This window comes from Brassica napus, chromosome C3, assembly GCF_020379485.1.
Source record: "Brassica napus cultivar Da-Ae chromosome C3, Da-Ae, whole genome shotgun sequence".
In the NCBI taxonomy this organism is placed as follows: Eukaryota; Viridiplantae; Streptophyta; class Magnoliopsida; order Brassicales; family Brassicaceae; genus Brassica; species Brassica napus.
The window spans coordinates 38,051,020-38,070,238 of record NC_063446.1 but is presented as its reverse complement, the minus strand read 5'-3'; the positions used below and the strand labels follow the sequence as shown (position 1 = coordinate 38,070,238).

The 19,219-nt window shown below is 36.2% G+C and overlaps 3 protein-coding genes across 5 annotated transcripts; 2 read left to right on the top strand and 1 right to left on the bottom strand.

Moving 5' to 3' along the window:
- The first annotated feature begins 4,935 nt into the window (after positions 1-4,935).
- Positions 4,936-9,445, top strand: LOC106436819. 3 transcript variants are annotated; one of them, XM_048750625.1, is made up of 7 exons: positions 4,936-5,218; positions 5,318-5,673; positions 5,742-6,033; positions 8,542-8,655; positions 8,749-8,921; positions 9,018-9,114; positions 9,211-9,445. In XM_048750625.1, the coding sequence occupies exons 2-6, from the start codon at positions 5,335-5,337 to the stop codon at positions 9,075-9,077; spliced, it is 978 nt and encodes a 325-aa protein (XP_048606582.1). In that variant the 5' UTR covers positions 4,936-5,218; positions 5,318-5,334; the 3' UTR covers positions 9,078-9,114; positions 9,211-9,445. The 3 variants fall into 3 exon arrangements, with proteins under 3 accessions (XP_048606582.1, XP_048606584.1, XP_048606581.1); XM_048750627.1 differs by lacking the exon at positions 8,542-8,655 and having other exon boundaries at positions 4,937-5,218; XM_048750624.1 differs by having other exon boundaries at positions 4,937-5,218; positions 8,542-8,921.
- A 1,579-nt stretch (positions 9,446-11,024) lies between these two features.
- On the bottom strand, positions 11,025-14,353 carry LOC106436822 (pentatricopeptide repeat-containing protein At5g65560). The gene is made up of 2 exons (XM_013877769.3): positions 11,454-14,353; positions 11,025-11,368 (listed from the first exon to the last, which is right to left on the bottom strand). Exon 1 carries the CDS (start codon positions 14,292-14,294, stop codon positions 11,574-11,576), a length of 2,721 nt encoding a protein of 906 aa, XP_013733223.2. The 5' UTR covers positions 14,295-14,353; the 3' UTR covers positions 11,025-11,368; positions 11,454-11,573.
- LOC106436818 (pentatricopeptide repeat-containing protein At5g65570) lies at positions 14,348-16,851 on the top strand. Its single transcript, XM_013877765.3, has one exon. It carries the CDS (start codon positions 14,552-14,554, stop codon positions 16,700-16,702), a length of 2,151 nt encoding a protein of 716 aa, XP_013733219.1. The 5' UTR covers positions 14,348-14,551; the 3' UTR covers positions 16,703-16,851.
- The last annotated feature ends 2,368 nt before the right edge of the window (positions 16,852-19,219 follow it).

Genomic DNA, 19,219 nt, shown 5'->3' with positions numbered 1-19,219 from the left:
GTTTGGTTTTTGCAGAAAAACGCAATTTCACGGTTTTAGCGGAAAAATGCAATTTCTCAATTTTGGCGGGAAAACACAATTTTTCGGTTTTAGCAGGAAAACACAATTTCTCAATTTTGGCGATTAGATTTTGTAAATCCCATATATTTACGGGCTTGCGTTTAGGTCCATCAGTTTGGTGTATATAAAGAAACCCTAGAACGAAAGGAGGACTTGTGTCTGTGATTAGTTAAAAGGTTTGAAGGATGCAGGCGACGGCTGAACACTTGACAGCTAAAATAGCGGTGTGGTGGGACATGAAGGACTGTCCGATTCCGGAGGGTTAGGATGCTGGTCGGATCCGACAGAGTTTAGAAGGGGCGTTCAAGGAAAAAGGGTACTCTGGTCTTGTCTCATTTATATACATATTGTTTTACCACGTAAAAATTTAATATTTGTTATTAATGATATAGAAAATTCTATAAAGATATAGTTTGTTCATTTGAAATTATATATGTATACATATATATATGTATATCTTTTTGATAATTTCCCAGCGGATTAGATAAAAAAACACGCTTGTGAAAATGGGTGACTTTTTATGTTGTAGAACCAATCGAAGTAAATGTGATCAAAAGTCACATTGACAATTCTAAACGATATCCCTTTACTATTATTTGAGGAGCATTCTAAATAATAAACCTTTGCCTCATGTGTTATTATCAAGATTGCCATTACTTATGTGTCATCATGAGAGCTCTTCTCATAGCATTTAGTGAATAACCCTTGCTTGTCTAGACTAATTACATATAGTGCCATTGGACATTTAAGTTTCATGTTTATGCATAATATAATTGGTTTTGATGGATTATACATATATCTCTTATTTTCATGCGAGTTTTAAAAATGTATTTATTGCTTTCATGCTTATATCTTCTCGTTCTTTCTTGGCTGTATCTTTTTTTGCAACCTAACAATAGTAGTCAACTGTATTGTAATCATTATCGCATTGTAAACAAGTTTTTATTTCATATATTTTTTATTGGATGATTTACATTCTACAAAATATAATATTGGTGTATGAGTTTTATATGGAGTGATAACACATTTCGTAGTTTGAAAAAAATAGGACCATATATTGATCAACGTTGTAGAAAGTTGCTATATTTCTAATAAACTATAGTTTACTACATAAATATAATGCATAATTTAACTTATTTTTTAATGGTATACGTACTATGTAAGCGTATAGTTTAAAAATTATATATAATATAATGCATAATCTAATCCTTTTTAATCTTGTATGTACTAGGTGGTGCCCAAACAAATTTAGTTACTATATATATGGCAATTTTTCAATGCAATTTAATAATATTTTCCCAATATTTCAAATCATTGAATGTATAAATTAATTGCAATATATATTGGGCATTCGAAAAATTATTTCTTGATTCACACTAGAACGTGGAAGATCGACATTAAATGCCATATATATTGGGCAAATATTATTAAATTTATTTACTTTCCATTATATATTCACAAATTAGCATTCGAAAAATTATTATAGGAAAGTTTTGACTCAGACCAGTATTCATATGGAAATTAGAACAATTTGTGCTACAATTATTTATTAATTTAAAGTCCTATATAAATTCTATTCAATTCCTTAGATTAAGCACCAAGATTCTGAAATTAAGGACTCAACCCATCACAACACGTCAATCTGGTTATATTCGATCAAGTTAATTTACAAAGTTAATTTTGTTTCCTATATGTTGATTTCTTAATTATATTACTTTCCATAATTTTAAAATTGGCAGCTAAAAGTTAGGGATTAATTCGATTTGATTTAGGCGAGATAATACTCTTTTCTCTCTAATCTTTCATAAGCAAAACCCTATAAGTGATCCCTGTATATAACATTAGACTGAAATTCATCCACATCAAAACCTACTATTTTTCTACATACAAAAAAAATTCATGAATTTCGTCTTTGATTTTGCTTACATTGTTTTTCATCATGATAAGGTCGATTAAAGAATGTGATTAACAATGATGGGTTTCAAAAATTATTTTTGAACCTAACGATGTTCCAGAAATCAATGTTTTCAGAAAGAGGTAACATTTCGTTTACTGAATTTGGTAAATATATGTGTTTAGTTTGGTAAGTTGATACTTTGTTATGGCTTTCTATAGAATTGCAAACCACGAGTTCTGAAGACACTTCTAACAGTAGTTGTGGTTTTATCAATTTTTTATTTGTTTCTTTATAAATTTGTTTCTTTCATATTTTATTATTCTGTTGCATATGTTTCATTTTATTTTATATTCATAATTTATATTATGAAAACAATAATGCTCTTGCTTTTTTTGTTTCATCTTAAATTCATAATAAATTTATATAAGTCTTTACTTACTCTTTTAGATGTATTTCCATAAAATATAATTAAAATACCCCAATAAATTAGTCTATATAGTTTTAAGGTTATAATCTCTTTTAATCCATCACTCCGCGCAAGGCGCGGATTACCACCTAGTTTGGAGTAAAAGTGAGGGAAAATGAGTTACCACGTACTATGATATGACTTAAATAATGACCATTGATTACGATGCGCACGATGAGAGTCGATCGTTAATTTAATTGAGTTTGCGAAGAAACACAAATTGAGTTAATTAATTTAATAATGATGAAATGTTAGGACATGCTCCATCCGTTTCAAAATAATGTATATTCTAAAATTTTCACACATAATAAGAAAACACGTAAAATTTGACGTTAAAATGTATTATTTCCGTGTTTAGATGTTTCTTATAACTTTTAACCAATCAAAATTTAGTAAACATAATTAATATTTTATAATTTGCCATTATTACATACATTGGAAATGTAAATGTAAAATATGAATTTTTTAGAAACAATTTTTTTTCTAAAATATAGATCATTCTGAAACGGAGGGAATAGTATTAGTTATCAAATAAGCAGAAACGGGAAAAGAATCTGTTACTAGATAACCTTTCAACACTTAAGGCAAAATATTATTCACAATTCACATGCAGGGGCCACAATTAAGGTATTAGAAAATAATGACTGGAAATATTCTTAGCAATTCTTCTAATCTCCTTCTGACCTCGATGTATCACACGTTAGTCATCCTGGATTGCTGTCAAATGTAATCTATTTCTATGAGCCTTTGAAATGGAATGAAAATAAGCAGTATTCCTATCACCAGCTCGTAACCACATCACCCGACTTCTCTGTTTCCAAAAGATTTCTTCCTCCATGTATGCTTGATCAAGTTCTTCTCTCAGTCCACTAATATCCCGTGTAGACATAGTACTAGAAGTAATAGCTCGATCCAGTTGTCCTCGTAGTCTATTAATGTTGTCACCAGCATTGTGTCGGTTGTGTCTCTTCCATATGGAGATATGTTGTCTGCATCTAACCAACCGCTGAGCAAGGGGTGTATCTAATAGCTCCGTCTGGCATGTTTCTTTCCATCCTCTCATAACCGAATCTCTGAAACCATCTTTTCCACACATTCTATTATCAAACCGAAATGTTTTCCTTGGAACATCTACTTGATTGGTAAGAAAATATACTAATGGTCTATGATGAGATTCATTAATCTCCAAGAATTCAGTTGTAGCCGCCGGAAACATATCAAACCATGCTCCATTAGCCATCGTTATGTCCAAACAACTTTTTATATAATGAGTTCCACGCACACCAACCCAAGAGAATCTATTACCAGTCGCTTTAATATCCTGAAGATTGTTGTTGTGGACCAAGGTTCTTCGAAGGAATTTTCAGGTCTTATTGAACCACCAATCTTCTCATGATTCCCAAGCAGTTCGTTGAAATCACCTACTAACATCCAAAGCTCCATCTTCCAGTTTAGTCCTACTCGTTCTATCCTCTCCCAAGTATGAGAATGAAAGGTTGGATTAGGGTGTCCATAAACCAGAGAAAAATAGAAAATACTTCCATTACAGCTAATTTTACAATCGATGAAATTAGGAGAACTGCTTAAAACAGAAAGCTGAACATGCTGAAACCAGAAAATAGCTAAACCACCACTAAGTCCCCTAGGAGGAACCGTTACATAGTTGAGAAAGCCCAACTGAGAAGCAACATCACGAATACAGTCGTCCTGCTGTAAATTGAACGAAATTGAAGGAATAACCTCTCGAACCACTTGGATCGTGGTGAGTAAACGCATAAAACAAAACTGTTTTTTTTCGCCCTTTTCATCGCGAGTTAGCAACTTTTAATCACGTGTTTTAAATTTATATAGTTGCAATTGTTTAAAAGTCTTACATTTTTAAATTAATTATTATTATTATTTATTTATTTTGAAAAATGTATTGTATATTAAGTTAATTTATACATAATGTATTTTACTTTTGTTAGGTTACCTTATTTGATAATTTATTAAATAATCGAACTATTTAAAAATGTTCTTTTTGTTAGTTAATTTTTTTTCTCTAATATTTACTTTTTTTTTTAGGAATAGCAAATTTAAAATATGATTTGTCATAATAAGGTAAACTTACAAAAGTATAAATACAAAAAGTAAATATTACAAAAATGTGGTGGAGAGTCGAACAATACTAAAAGGCAAATATAAGCCATGGAGAGGATGTCCACGTAGGATAAGAAAATCAACCAATCATAGATCCCGAAGTTGCCACGTTTTCTCATTTATTTTTTCGTAAAAAATGAAAAAACAATGCGGAAGAAATGATCGAACCCGAGTTAGTATGACATAAAAATATGGCAGTTACCACTAAGCCATTGAAACTTTCTTGGACACGTATACAAGACAGAGATTTTGCTTGGGGTGCTTCTTCTAGTTATAATAAGAAAGATAAGCGATTCGATTTTGTCAATCCCATATATTTACGGGCTTACGTTTAGGCCCATCAGTTTGGTGTATATAAAGAAACCCTAGAACGAAAGGAGGACTTGTGTCTGTGATTAGTTAAAAGGTTTGAAGGATGCAGGCGACGGCTGAACACTTGACAGCTAAAATAGCGGTGTGGTGGGACATGAAGGACTGTCCGATTCCGGAGGGTTAGGATGCTGGTCGGATCCGACAGAGTTTAGAAGGGGCGTTCAAGGAAAAAGGGTACTCTGGTCTTGTCTCTATCACTGCATATGGCGACCAAACACAAACCCCTGGTCACATCCTGCAAGGGCTCTTTTCCACTGGAATCTCTGTAGCACATACCATATCCGGTTAGTTATCCATCTCTGCTGGAACTTTAAATATATATATATAATATGTTTATTAGTTTGGACACTAATTAAAAAAAAAAAAAACTGAAACATAAACAGAAAGCACATGCAACCTCATGTATCGGAATATGGTGGAATGGCGAGATCAAAATCCTCCTCCGGCTACAATGATGATCATATCAAATCAGGTGGGAAGTCAATTCTCCTGGGATCTGGTCCGGCTACAACAACGGACGCTATACAACCTTTTTCTGGCTTATTCAGTTAGGCCAGTATTTAGTATTGTCCTCTCCACAAGTCAAGAGTGGCGCTGGAAAGAATTGCTACAAAATAAACGAAGCGCACCGCTTGTTGTTGTTCAGGGCGCCAAGTTGTATTGTAAGTCGTGCAATTACGGTAGCCAACGCCTGAAGAAATTCAGGAAGCATCTCTCGAGTTATAATCATGCACGGGAAGTACGCATTCTCTCTCTCTCTCTCTCTTTACGTGTATCACTGCTTTATCTAATTATCACCACTTGCAGGAGGGTGTAACCACTGTGTACACGAACGTCGAACGTGTAACGGCGGATTGGGGAAGAAACTACAAGGCGACGCCTGAATTTGCGACAGCTAAAATACAGGTGTGGTGGGACATGTTTGACTGTCCGATACCCCAAGGTTATGATGCTCGTCAGGTCCGTCCGAGTATAGAAGCGGCATTCAAGGAACTAGGTTACTCTGGTCCTGTCTCCATCACTGCCTATGGCGACCATAAACATACTCCCCTACAAGCTCTCTCTTCCACTGGTGTCCATGTTGCACATGCCGTTCCCGGTTAGTCCTGTGATTTTTTTTTTATTTATTTATTCTTTTTGCACTACAAGAAAACAGCGGTATTCTGACGGACATTCCGACGGAAAATGAAATCCTCGGAATTTCCTCGGAATATACCGACGGAATTCCGAGGAAATATCAATGCGTCGGAATATTCCGAGGAAATTCCGAGGAAAATGTGTTCCTCGGAAAAAACCGATGAATTCCGAGGAAATATTATAGGGATTTTACAAAATTCCGAGGAAATTCCGACGAACTAGTGATCGATCGATGCGTTTTTGGACATATACCCATCGATCGATCACATTGTTACGCTTTGGTCCATCTTAGTGATCGATCGATGCGTTTTTGGACATAAATCCATCGATCGATCCGTTTATAAAAAAACATTCGAGATTTTGAAACCCCAAACACTAGTTCCTCGGAATTTCCTCGGAATATTCCGAGGAAATTCCGAGGAACACTTGATATCCTCGATCGATCGATGGGATAATCTCATCGATCGATCACATTGTTACGCTTTGGTCCATCTTAGTGATCGATCGATGCGTTTTTGGACATATATCCATCGATCGATCCGTTTAAAAAAAATTGACGTTTTGAAACCCCAAACACTAGTTCCTCGGAATTTCCTTGGAATATTTCGACGGAATTCCGAGGAAGAAAAGGGTTTCCTCGGAATTCCCTCGGAATATTCCGAGGAAATTCCGAGGAAATAGGGTTTTTAAACCGAAAACAACGTTTTGCGGTTTGAATAACACTTATATAACCCTTATTAAGTGTCTTACGTTCATTATGAAGTCAAAAATTTGTTCATTACCCTATAATAAACACTTTTCCGATTGTATGAACGAAATCCCCACAACATAAGAAAAACACTTATACACTTTAATGAACGGTAAAGAGAATACTTACAATTCGTTTTAAAATTTGTTATTTCATGGTTTATGCTCATCTATACAAAGAATCCTCAATGGTATGCATTACAATTGTATAAGAAATGAAATACGACAAAAAAAATTGATGTTTTGAAACCCCAAACACTAGTTCCTCGGTATTTCCTCGGAATATTCCGAGGAAATTCCGAGGAACAATATAAATTAATAAAAATACATGCACATGATATTCTTTTTCCTCGAACTAATGAAAATATTCCGAGGAAATTCCGACGGATATTTAAGTGGCCGTCGGAATTTCCTCGGAATATTTTCATTTAACCGGGCAAACAAGCCGCCAAATATTTCGCGAAAATTGAAATTGAAAATACTGAGGGAATTCCGACGGAAAATATCCGTCGGACCCAAGGTTTTATAAACTCGAAACGCATCTTCTTCCCCATTTCTCTCTTCTTCCTCTCCGGCGATCTCTCTCTCCTTCTGGCGTTCTCCACCTTCTCTCGCGACGATCTCTCCGGCGAATCTTTTCCATTCTCTTACAAATCATGTAAGGACCCTATCCCACTCTCTTAGGTCCTATTTGTTAGGTTTTTAAGTAGATTTGATGATTTTAGAAGGTTTTTGATAGATTTTTGTTAGGGTGATTGGGTAGGATTGTGATTTGTTGTGTAATAGGTTTAGAATTGTAATTTGGTTGTGTTGAATTGATTTAGAACTTTTTTTTATAAATTGTTCATTATTTTTGTATTTACAAAACGTTTTTTCTATATAAATTCGATTTTACAAAACGTTTTTTGTATATAAATTCGATTTTGGATTTATAAAAGATGATTTCATATTTATAAAAATATTTATATTTATTAAAACAAATTTTGTATTTATAAAACATTTTTTTGATTTATAAACACTATTTTTTTATTTTTGTATTTATAAAAACTATTTTTAAATATACAAACCGTTCTTTGTATATAAATTCGTTTTTTGGATTTATAAAAGATGATTTCATATTTTGAAATTAATTTTGTATTTATAAAATATTTTTTTTTTATTTATAAACACTATTTTATTATTTTTTTTGTATTTATAAAAACTATTTTGTATTTATAAAAAGATGATTTCATATTTATTAAAACTAATTTTGTATTTATAAAACATTTTTTTATTTATAAAAACTATTTTATTATTTTTTGTATTTTAAATATGTTTTCTATTTCAATTTTAATTTTATATTTTCGAATTTCAATTTAAAAAATAAATTTATAATTTTTTTTTAATTTTGGAAATATTCCGAGGAAGTTTATCCCTCGGAATATTCCGACGACATCTTCCTCGGAATATTCCGAGAAATTTCCGACGAACTTGGAAATTCTGAGGAAATAGGGTTTCCTCGGAATTCCGTCGGAAATTTCCGAGAGATTCCAAGGAAAGATGAATTTCCGAGGAGTTATTTTTGAGGATTTTTTTCATCGGTATGTCGTCGGAATAGAGTTATTCCGACAACATACCGACGATTTTTTTCCTCAGTATGCCGTTGTTTTCTTGTAGTGTTGGCTCTAGAATATTTTTACCCTAACTGAAATGCTTTACTTGCTTTTATTGTTTGATGATACAGGTGTCGAATACAAGCGCATGGCTGGAGATGTGAGGGAATGGCATGCTGATAATCCTCCTCAAACAGCTGCTATAATGATGGTCATATCGGATAATGTGGACATCATTTCAATTGGTCTTGTCAAGCTACTACAAGAGAATAAATACAACCTTTTTCTGGCTTATTCGTTTAGGCCTTACCAAATGTCATACCTGCTCACTTCTGCAGAGTGGCTCTGGGAAAGCTTACTTGCAGGTCCTCTCACGAAGCACAGTCTTCTCAGTGAAAGTGAAAGCAGTGTATCTACCGCAATGTTTCATTGCAAATTGTGCCGCTTTGATACCATAAGCATTGATAATTTCAGGGCACATCTCTTAAGTGATGAAAAACATGCGCAAGAAGTAAGCATCCTCTCTCTCTCTCTCTCTCTCTATCTGCTTTTTATGTCTAACCATTTGAGCAATTAAGAACCCTGTTTTAACTTTTTCCACTCGCAGGAGAAAGTATTTTCGAATTTAATATATATTGTATTCAAAACGCGAGGCGATGTCGAGTAGCTGAGTACGATCGACATCATTGCCCAGACCGCCAGAGGCAAGTTTTTTTTCTTTTCTTAATGATTATTATACAAGATTGAAGAGAGAACGTAGTTGCATGTGTATACTCAAAATGTGTCATATATTATTGTAGGTAAAAAGATTATCGAACGAGCAAACTTATGAAGAAAGCAACCCGGCCACTTCTTGATGATCAGTTACGTCTTACTAATCGACGTTGATCTAAAACCTAGAGTGGTGAACTTGTTAGCAGCAGCACCTCTTGCTTTTCGTTTCTAGTCTTTGTTTTAATTTGAAGTATTTTATTTTATTTTGCTTTGATTGTTTAATATAATAGTTTTATCTCTTAAAAAAACAAGTTAATCTTATTATTAGTGGTATATATTAATAATTTTAAATTAAATTGCACGTCAAAATGCTAACTGTTTAATAGTTCTTTCCATTTTTTGATTGGAGGCTGGGCGAAATCTTAACTGTATCTACTTACGAAAGAAAAATGGCAAAAAAACATGAAAAATCTTTTAAATTTGATCCAGTTTAAAATTTTTAGCTTAATAAATCAGCTCTCTTTGCTGTCAAAAAAAAAAAAAAAAAATCAGCTCTCTTTGCTGCAATGAATTTAGAATTAAAATCAATTGAATTAAAATACATTCAGGAAGCTGAACTGGAGCAGTTAGAGAAATCTGTTGAGCCGTCATGGCCAAAACTGGTTGAGCCGTTAGAGAAGCGGGAGTGATCAATCACCTTAAGGCGCTTAAGGACACTCCCGAGCTTCGTGCTGCCTTGATAGAGAGCTTATAATCACCTTAAGATCGAAGTACAGGAAGCTCAGGGCACATGGGTAGTAGATCTAATATACATCCCAGCTCCGGATTCGACGGAAGTAGTTTGGATGATGATATACTTTTCTTCCGGAGACAATGTTTAGAATGAACTGTGTACCCGATACTGCCCTTTTGCCGATTTCGAGGACACGGGACGATGATGTTAAAACAGAGTTCTACGGGGTGCTTGATACGCTGCCTCAAGTTACTACCAGGAGTCATGTTATGATTGGTTTTAGTGACGAACAAGCTGCTCAGGTGTCACGCAAAGTTGTTGCACGCATGCTTTTGACAATGGGATTTGAAGGTGCAACGGAGGTTCCGGTTGATGTCTTCTCTCAGTTGGTCAGCCGACATATCTGTAAACTAGGCCGTATTCTGAAGGTTCTTACTGACAGCTACAAAAAGGAGTGTTCAGCGCGTGCAGTTGATTAAGATGTTCCTAAATACTACGGGATACAGGTGAGTTTCGGGTTTGCTTCATACAAGTGCTTTAGATGTTTCCTATCATTGCTAGTTTTATTTTTATTCATGTGATTATATTTGACGTTTTTTTCAGTAATCTTGGGAGTTTAGCAGAGCTTGTTAAGGATGGTACTCGGATGATTCATCATCCTCAAAATCAGAAACAACCACAAATGCTTCAGCAACAGTTACTTATGCAGTAACAAGCTCATCCGCAACAAGTATGTACACATAAAAATTGATAGTTGTGTGTTTTTGGTTGCTGAGTCCTTAGATAATTGCAGATTCAGCGGCAAATGCATCCTCAGATATGCAGCAAATGGTTAATCCCCAATCTTTACAGCAGCAGCAGCAACTTCTAGAGAGAATGCGTAAACGTCAAGTTACATCACCGCGACCTAATATGGATGTGGAAAAAGATCGGCCGCTGGTTCAGGAATGGGAGTAGATGGAAATGCCTTCAACCCTATGAACTCAAGACACGAGCAACAGATACATCAGCAGTTCAGAAAGCAGCAGCAACAGATTGCTGCACTGTCGAATATGCAACAGCAACAGCAACAACCGGGATATAACCAATTTCGGCAATTGATGGTTTAAGTTGATTGTGCCGCATCCCTTTTAACTCTGATTACACATCTCGTTGACGTTGATGGAGTAGACAGTAAACGTTTATTAATATCTGCTCTTTGTTGCAGCTCCAAACGTTTTACATCAAAGAAAACCAAAAGAAAAGTGAAATTTTACTAAGAGCTAAAAAGAGACTGGACATCAGACACGACATCCTCCTACTTCCTCCGACGTCTTCAAACAACAAAGCATACATTGGTCTTTTTTTATCCCCTTGATAGACTACTACCCTGCAGAATCAAATTGTTCAACGGAAGCAATTAATGGTGGATTTTGTGAAAAGAATCGTGAACGTCAAGCTCAAAGCGGTTGCTTCAAGGGGTTGTCCGGTGTTAATGCCTTCTCTTCATGCAGAGAGGTCATGGTTTGACCCTGAAACAAAGTTTTAAAACGTCAGTTGTGAGAGAGATTTTGTCACACAACTAAACCCAAAATATTAGTATTAGTGCGGTGGTACCTTATTGTATAATCTGTAGCAGGAAAGCGAGGCTATCTGTATGAGTTTTACAAGTTCAGGTCGAGTTTTACATCCGCAAAAGAGAACCTAGGTCTGCACTAGCCTCTGGCAATAACCCCATTACGTGCTATCAGGAGGTCCTTCAGTTAGCAGTGCATATGTATGAGAGCTAAACTTGCAGCCACTTTCGTCCATAACAGTGAACAGTTCATTAAACGCCTCCACCTGTCCCTGCTTCCCAACACCATCAATAACGATCTTCCAAGCTATCTCATCATGATAATAACCACTCCGAATCAAATTCTTGAACACCCAAACCCCTCTCTCGTGTTCCCCGTTTTTATACAGCCCACATATCAAGATTTTGCAAGACTCTAGCTGCGGTAACTGACCAACACAGAGCATATCATCTACAACCTTCGCTGCTTCCTTGTACATTTCCAGCTTGCAGCAACAGCTAAGAAGAGCATTGAAAATGGACTCACTCGGTGATATTCCTTCCTCTTGTTGCATCATGCGCTCAAGCACCTTTTCCGCAACTCTGAGGTTCCCGGTTTCGCAGATCCCTTTGATCAGTATCTCATAGGATCTGGCGTTGGGAGTAACACCGTGCTCTGCCATTTTGTCAAGAAGCTCAACAACAATGTCAAACTCAATCATATTAGACGTCAGACAGAGATCGTTCTCTTTTCCATGTTTCATCTCTACAAGATGTTTAATCAGAGACAAAAACGTATGATGAGAAGGCTCACAGCCAGCATCAAGCATACACTTGAGTACACCAAACGCGGAATCCGTCAGCCCTTGATCGGCATAGCCTTTAATCAGAGACGAATAAGTGATCGAATCAGGGAAAACACCGTCTTCCTTCATCTTCTCCATCATACCCTCAGCTTCTTTCATCCTCCCTGCGTTACAATAGCTTTGAATAAACGCTGTGTAAGTATGCGCGTCAGGCTTTGTTCCAGACACCAACATCTCCTGAAACCGTTTCTCCGCATGATCAAAATCCCCTTCCTTCAGCATCCTATGGATCAAGATCGTATCTGTAATGACTGTACTCTGCAAACCTTTCTCCACCATTTTCTTCTCTAACAACATCGCTTCACTCAGTTTCCCATCGGTGCATAAGCCGTGAATCAGGGCGTTGAAAGTAGACGTGTTCGGCAAGCAACTCTTGCTCAGCATCTTCTTGAGGATCAGTTTAGCTTCTTCTAGTTTATCTGACTTGCAGTATCCATCAATCAACGCAGTGTACATCACCACGTTTGCATCTACACCTTTCTCCTCGAGAGAATCAAATAGTTCGCGAGCTTCTTCTACTCTTTTTCTCTTACACAAAGAATCTATGAAACTATTGTACGTCCACTGATCTGGAACTAAACCTCTATCATTCATCAAAGTAAGCAATCTATACGCACTATCGAAATTACCGGATCTACACTGTCCATCGATCAACGAGTTGTAAGTGACGACACTAGGAGCCACTCTACAATCAAGCATCTTGTGAAACACTCCCATCGCTTTGTGCACATTCTTCTTACAAAACCCATGTATCAACTCATTATAAGTCCGCGTATTCGGACTGACGTTACGAGACTCCATCAACTCCACAACGTCTAACGCATCTTCCATCATCCCATACTCACAATACCCATTGATCAGCGCATTGTAAGTGACCACACTGGGCACCAACCCTTTCTCCACCATATCACCAAGCAACTCCCTCGCTTCCTCGAACTTACGTTCGCTACACGAACTGCTAATAAGTACCGTATACGTGTGAATATTCGGCGTAATGCCTCTCTCCGACATCTCCTTACGCAGGACAAGAGCTTCAGACTTCCGTTTTGATCCACACAAGGCGTTTATAAGCACCGTGTAAGTACGAACCGTTGGATAACAGTTATCACCATCATCATCATCCTTCATTCTCGCAAACAGCTCCATCGCTTCGTCGACCCTCCTCTCTACACAAAGACCGTGTATAAGATGAGTGTAGGCAACCTCGTTCCTTCTAAATCCCTTCAAACTCATCTCCTCGAAAACCTTAAAAGCAGAATCCAAATCCTTACTTCGACAGTAACCCATCACCAAAGAAGTATCAGTGAAAAAATCAGGCTCCAAACCAGCTTCAACGATCTTACTCACATACTCTTTCGCCTTAACCACGTTCCCCACCTTGCAATACCCGAAAACCATCTTGTTATAAGTGTAAACGTTGGGAGAAACCTCACCCTCCTCCAACATTTCTACATAAAGCTTCTCCATTTCATCAACCATTCCAAACCTAGCTAAAGAATTCAACAGCGCGTTGTAACACTCGACCCTAAGCTTAAAGCTTTCGTCTTTACTCATCTTCCTACATATATCTAACACAAACAAAGCATCTCCTACTGATTCGCATCTCTTTATCATCAAAGACCTGATCTTGAACACGACCTCCGCGTACCCGTTGTTTACGAGGAGGGCGAGGAGAGACGCGTAGGAGTAGACGCTGTGCTTGAATCTGGGGCTCTGCGAGATCCAGTGGGAGAAGTTGAGAGCTGTTTTGGGATCTAGATCGAGCGAGAAGAGGGATGAGACGTGGGAAGGGCGTATCGATGGGACCATTTGCTTTAAAGACGGAGACTTGTGCCAATTGGGTTTGGTGAGGATCGAGAGGAGGCGGTGTGGGATGCTGTTTGGGTCGGATTCTTCCGGCGGGATTGTGCGTATGAGCGGAGAAACGGAGCAAAACGTCCGGCGGAGATCTTTGGAGACTCTCATCGCCAGGATTAGTGCGGAGGATACTGAACCGGGAAAGGCTGCGTCGCGGTGTGGTTGTATTCGACGGATCATCGATCCCTTGGTGGCGTTTGGATCGCTCCGGTGAAGAAAGGAAGAAACTTTGCACAACGGCGTCTGCATCCTCTCCAGAACCAGAAAAGACTTTGAGAGCTCAATGTTTCTTAGTGGGCCTTCATGGGCTTTTTAATGCTCCAGTTAAATAGCTTAAGAGGCCTTCATGGGCTAGTAAATGCTTCCATAGATTAATGGGCCTTTATCGCAACTTCTATTACTCCGGCGGAACTGAACGACTCAGGTGATGGACGGCGATGAGAAGAGATCATTACGGCGGATTGATCGTCGTCTCTAGAATTTCAACCTTCTTTAGTTCTAAAGCAGGAAACTTTCGTAGTCAATTTAGGCTTCTCTGCATTGCGAGCAACTCCTTCACAACGACGCACACTTTCTCTCCGCTTCTCAGACAATGCATAGACGAGAGATCGTTACCAGGAATCAAGACAATCCAAGCCGAGATGCTCAAATCTGGCTTCCCAATTCAACTCTCCGGCAGCAAACTCGTCGACGCGGGTTTGAAGTGCGGCGAGATCGGTTACGCACGCGAGGTGTTCGATGGAATGCCTGAGAGACATATCGTGACGTGGAACTCTCTGATAGCGTATTTTATTAAGCATAGAAGAAGCAAGGAAGCTGTTGAGGTGTACAGACTGATGATCACTAGTAATGTTTCGCCAGACGAGTACACATTGTCTAGTGTTTTCAAGGCGTTTTCAGATTTGGGTTTTGACAAAGAAGCTCAGAGAAGCCACGGACTTGCCGTGGTTCTGGGTTTGGAAGTGTCGAATGTGTTCGTTGGGACTGCTCTAGTGGATATGTATGTGAAGTTTGGGAAAACGAGGGAGGCGAAGTTGGTGTTAGACCGTGTGGAGGAGAAAGATGTGGTTTTGATCACTGCTTTGATCGTTGGTTACTCTCAGAAGGGTGAAGATGCAGAGGCTGTCAAGGCGTTTCGGAGTATGTTGGGGAAGGGAGTCCAGCCTAACGAGTATACTTACGCTAGCGTGTTGATATCTTGCGGAAATTTGAAGAATGTAAGTAATGGGAAGTTGATTCATGGACTTATGATCAAGTCTGGGTTTGATTCTGCTCTTGGCTCGCAAACTTCTCTTCTTACAATGTATCTAAGGTGCGGTTTAGTCGATGATTCCTTGTGGATTTTCAAGTGTATTGAGTACCCAAATCAGGTGACTTGGACGTCTCTTATATCGGGGCTTGTCCTAAACGGTAGAGAAGAAATGGCACTAACAGAGTTTAGGAAGATGATGCGTGATTCAGTCAAGCCAAACTCTTTTACGTTGTCTAGTGGTCTCAGGGGGTGTTCGAACCTTGCAATGTTTGAAGAAGGCAGGCAGATTCATGGGATAGTGACTAAATATGGTTTTGATAGAGATAAGTATGCCGGGTCAGGGCTCATTGATTTGTATGGGAAATGTGGATGCTCGGACATGGCGAGGTCTGTTTTTGATGGTTTGAATGAAGTTGATGTTATATCTGTGAACACAATGATGTACAGTTATGCACAGAATGGTTTGGGACGCGAAGCACTCGAGTTGTTTGAGAGGATGATGAATCTTGGACTGCAAGCCAATGATGTAACGGTTTTGAGCGTGCTCTTGGCTTGTAACAACTCTGGATTAGTTGATGAAGGTTGTGAGTTCTTCGAGTCCTTTAGAAAGGGTAAGGTCGTGTTAACGAATGATCATTACGCTTGTATGGTGGATATGCTTGGACGAGCAGGGAGATTGGATGAGGCGGAAAGGCTTGTGAACGAGGTGGTAAACCCTGATTTGGTTCTGTGGAGGACACTGCTCAGCGCCTGTAAAATCCATAGAAATGTTGAGATGGCTGAGAGGTTAAAGAGAAAGATCCTTGAGATGGCACCTGGAGATGAAGGAGCTCTCATTCTAATGTCGAATCTCTACGCATCTACTGGGAAATGGAACAGAGTGATTGAGATGAAGAGTGATATGAGGGGGATGAAGCTGAAGAAGAGTCCAGCTATGAGTTGGGTTGACGTTGATAGAGAGACGCATACATTCATGGCTGGAGATTTGTTTTCACATCCAAACTCGGAGCAGATTCTTGAAACTCTTGAGGAGCTGATCAAGAAAGCTAAAAAAATGGGGTATGTTGAAGACAAAAGCTGTGTGTTTCAAGACATGGAGGAGAGTGCAAAAGAGAGGTCTTTGCATCAACATAGCGAGAAATTGGCCATAGCTTTTGCGGTTCGGAGAAATGCTGGTGGAAGTATAAGGATTTTAAAGAACCTTAGAGTTTGTGTTGATTGTCACAGCTGGATCAAGATTGTATCAAGAGTTATAAAAAGAGAGATTATCTGTAGAGATTCAAAGAGGTTTCATCATTTCAGAGATGGGTCTTGTTCTTGTAGAGATTATTGGTAAATGAATTGAGACTATGTTTGAATCAAGCCCAAGGCCATTTCATATGAGCTGTAGAAATGAGCCCAATATTTTGTATTATTTTGTTGTTTAGTTTTGAAATGACAATGATGTATTTCAACAAAAGTAAAAAAGGTCAAATGTTTTCATTTTAAAATTGATGACAATGTAATTCATGATTAATTTTCTAATACAACAACATTGGCAGATTTTGGGGATTCCTAGTCTTTTTCAAAAAAATCAAGTCAAGTGATAAATGATTCGTTATTTATTTGTTCAAAACATTTGAAAGAAAACTTCAGCTATAGTCAACTGTTAATTGCTCAGTTGGCAATACTTTCCCAAAAAAAAAAAAAAAAATTTCAAGCCAAAACTGAATTTGAGATATATATATATATATATATATATACACCTTTTATCTAATATTATACTCCCTCCGTTTCTAAAAGATAGACTTTTTAGTGTTTTCACACATATTAATAAACCATATTAAATCACTACAATAAATTTATCGTTTTCTGTAATTTTCAATTTTCAACAACTTTTAGTCAATAGTGATCTAATAAAACCAATTAATTTTCTTAAAGTTTGCAATTTTCTCATAGAAAACATAAAATATACATTTTTTTGAAATAAAATATTTTTCCAAAACATGGATCTTTTAGGAACAGATGGAGTATTTTGTAACTTTTGTGTTGCTATATATAAGGGAAAATCGCATTTTAAACCTTGAGAGTATCACATTATCGCACTTTAAATACTGAACTTTTTTTACTACCACATTAAACCTTGAAAGTGATATTTTTATCATAACAAACCTCCAATGAGGTTTACTTGTTTACCAAGTCAACGAGATGACATGTACTGTTCATTTTGTGATGACGTGTTAGTTTTTTTAAAAATAAAAAATAAAATGAAAAAATACATAGAAAATTCTAAAAAAATTCGAAAAATTCAAAAAAAATCGAAAAACGATTTTTTTTTTGAAAAATTCAAAAAATATAAAGATAACATTTCAAAATTAAAAATAAAATAAAATATTTTTAAAAAATTAATCCAATTATAAACCAATAAATATATATAATAACTTGAATGGTGATACTAGATTCAGTTTTTTTGGTTTTTGATTTTTTTTTTAATTTTTGATTTATTAATACTTAACTTATTAATTTTTTGTGAAACTAGAAAACATCTCATAGACCAATTAAAATGTTTTTGACTTTAACTAAAATACTGTAAGTTAGTTTGAAATATAATTAAGAGATAGAGAGGTAAGTCTTTAGATTTGTATATGTTAGGTTTTGGTATTAGTGGAGCTTCTTAGATAAGTAACATATATTTTAGTTTCTTTAAAGTTTGATAATTAGTTATTTATTTAATTTCAAAGTTATTTACTATTTCTAAGAACTTCACTTATAAGTTAATTTCTTTTTAAACAAACTTAAAATTACTAAAATAAATATCATTTTAATAAATAATACCAATAATAGGATTAATTTTGAAAATTTAACAAGTTAAGTATTAATAAATCAATTTTAAAAAAAAAATCAAAAACCAAAAACGAGAATCTAGAATCACCATTCAAGTTATTATATTATATATACTTATTGGTTTATAATTGGATTAATTTTTAAAAATATTAATTTTATTTTTAATTTTGAAATGTTATTTTTTATATTTTTTGAAATTTTAGATTTTTTTCTATTTTTTCGAACTTTTTCGATTTTTCGATTTTTTTCGATTTTTCTATGTATTTTATTTTTTATTTAAAAGAAAAAAAAAAAAACCGACACGTCATCACAAAATGAATAGTACAGGTCACCAAGTTGACTTGGAGGTTTGTTATGATAAAAATGTCACTTTCAAAGTTTAAAGTGCTAGTAAAAAACGTTCAGTGTTTAAAGTGCGAAAATGTGACACTCTCAAAGTTTAAAATGCGATTTTCCCCTGTATAACTCCAAAAGACCAATCGTTAAAAACAATAAAATTTCGGTTACCATGAAGAGAAGGGATGTGACAAACCAAAAACATGTAACATGTTTTGTGTTGGAAGCTTTCTCTTCTTTTCTTTGTCTCATCATTATCAAAATACGTTACTTTGTGATGAGTCATGAGTGTTATGAGAAATTTCGTATGTTGTGCTAGGTTCGACGGCCATATGTACAAAACTTGGTTCGAAAGTAAAGTAGAAGTTATATATCATTTTGAATATTTCTCTTTCGTTTACTCGTTTGGAATAACAATTTCACCCTTTTCCACTTTGTTTCCTATCTTGCCAAAATGCCAAGTGGGATGGTCTACCACCGTCACTCATTTTAGGTCATGTATATGCATCAAATATTCCAGATAGTGCCGGTCCGCACTTTTCTAGCGTCCAAAGCGGTTATAAAAATGTTGCTCTTTTATCCTAACTAAAATTTACCATATTATAATTATAAAATTATAATCAGTAAAACTTAGGTTATTTTAAACAAAACCAATAAATACAAAAACATCAAAACATTATTTGTAGCTCATCTT

Bases quoted from the DNA above. Each gene is read 5' to 3' on its own strand.
- LOC106436822 (XM_013877769.3), bottom strand. From the start codon at position 14,294: ATGATCCGTCGAATACAACCACACCGCGACGCAGCCTTTCCCGGTTCA.
- LOC106436819 (XM_048750624.1), top strand. From the start codon at position 5,335: ATGTATCGGAATATGGTGGAATGGCGAGATCAAAATCCTCCTCCGGCT. The intron at 5,674-5,741 runs GTACGCATTCTC...CACCACTTGCAG, and splicing joins GTTATAATCATGCACGGGAA to GAGGGTGTAACCACTGTGTA. The intron at 6,034-8,541 runs GTTAGTCCTGTG...TTGATGATACAG, and splicing joins TGTTGCACATGCCGTTCCCG to GTGTCGAATACAAGCGCATG.
- LOC106436818 (XM_013877765.3), top strand. From the start codon at position 14,552: ATGAGAAGAGATCATTACGGCGGATTGATCGTCGTCTCTAGAATTTCA.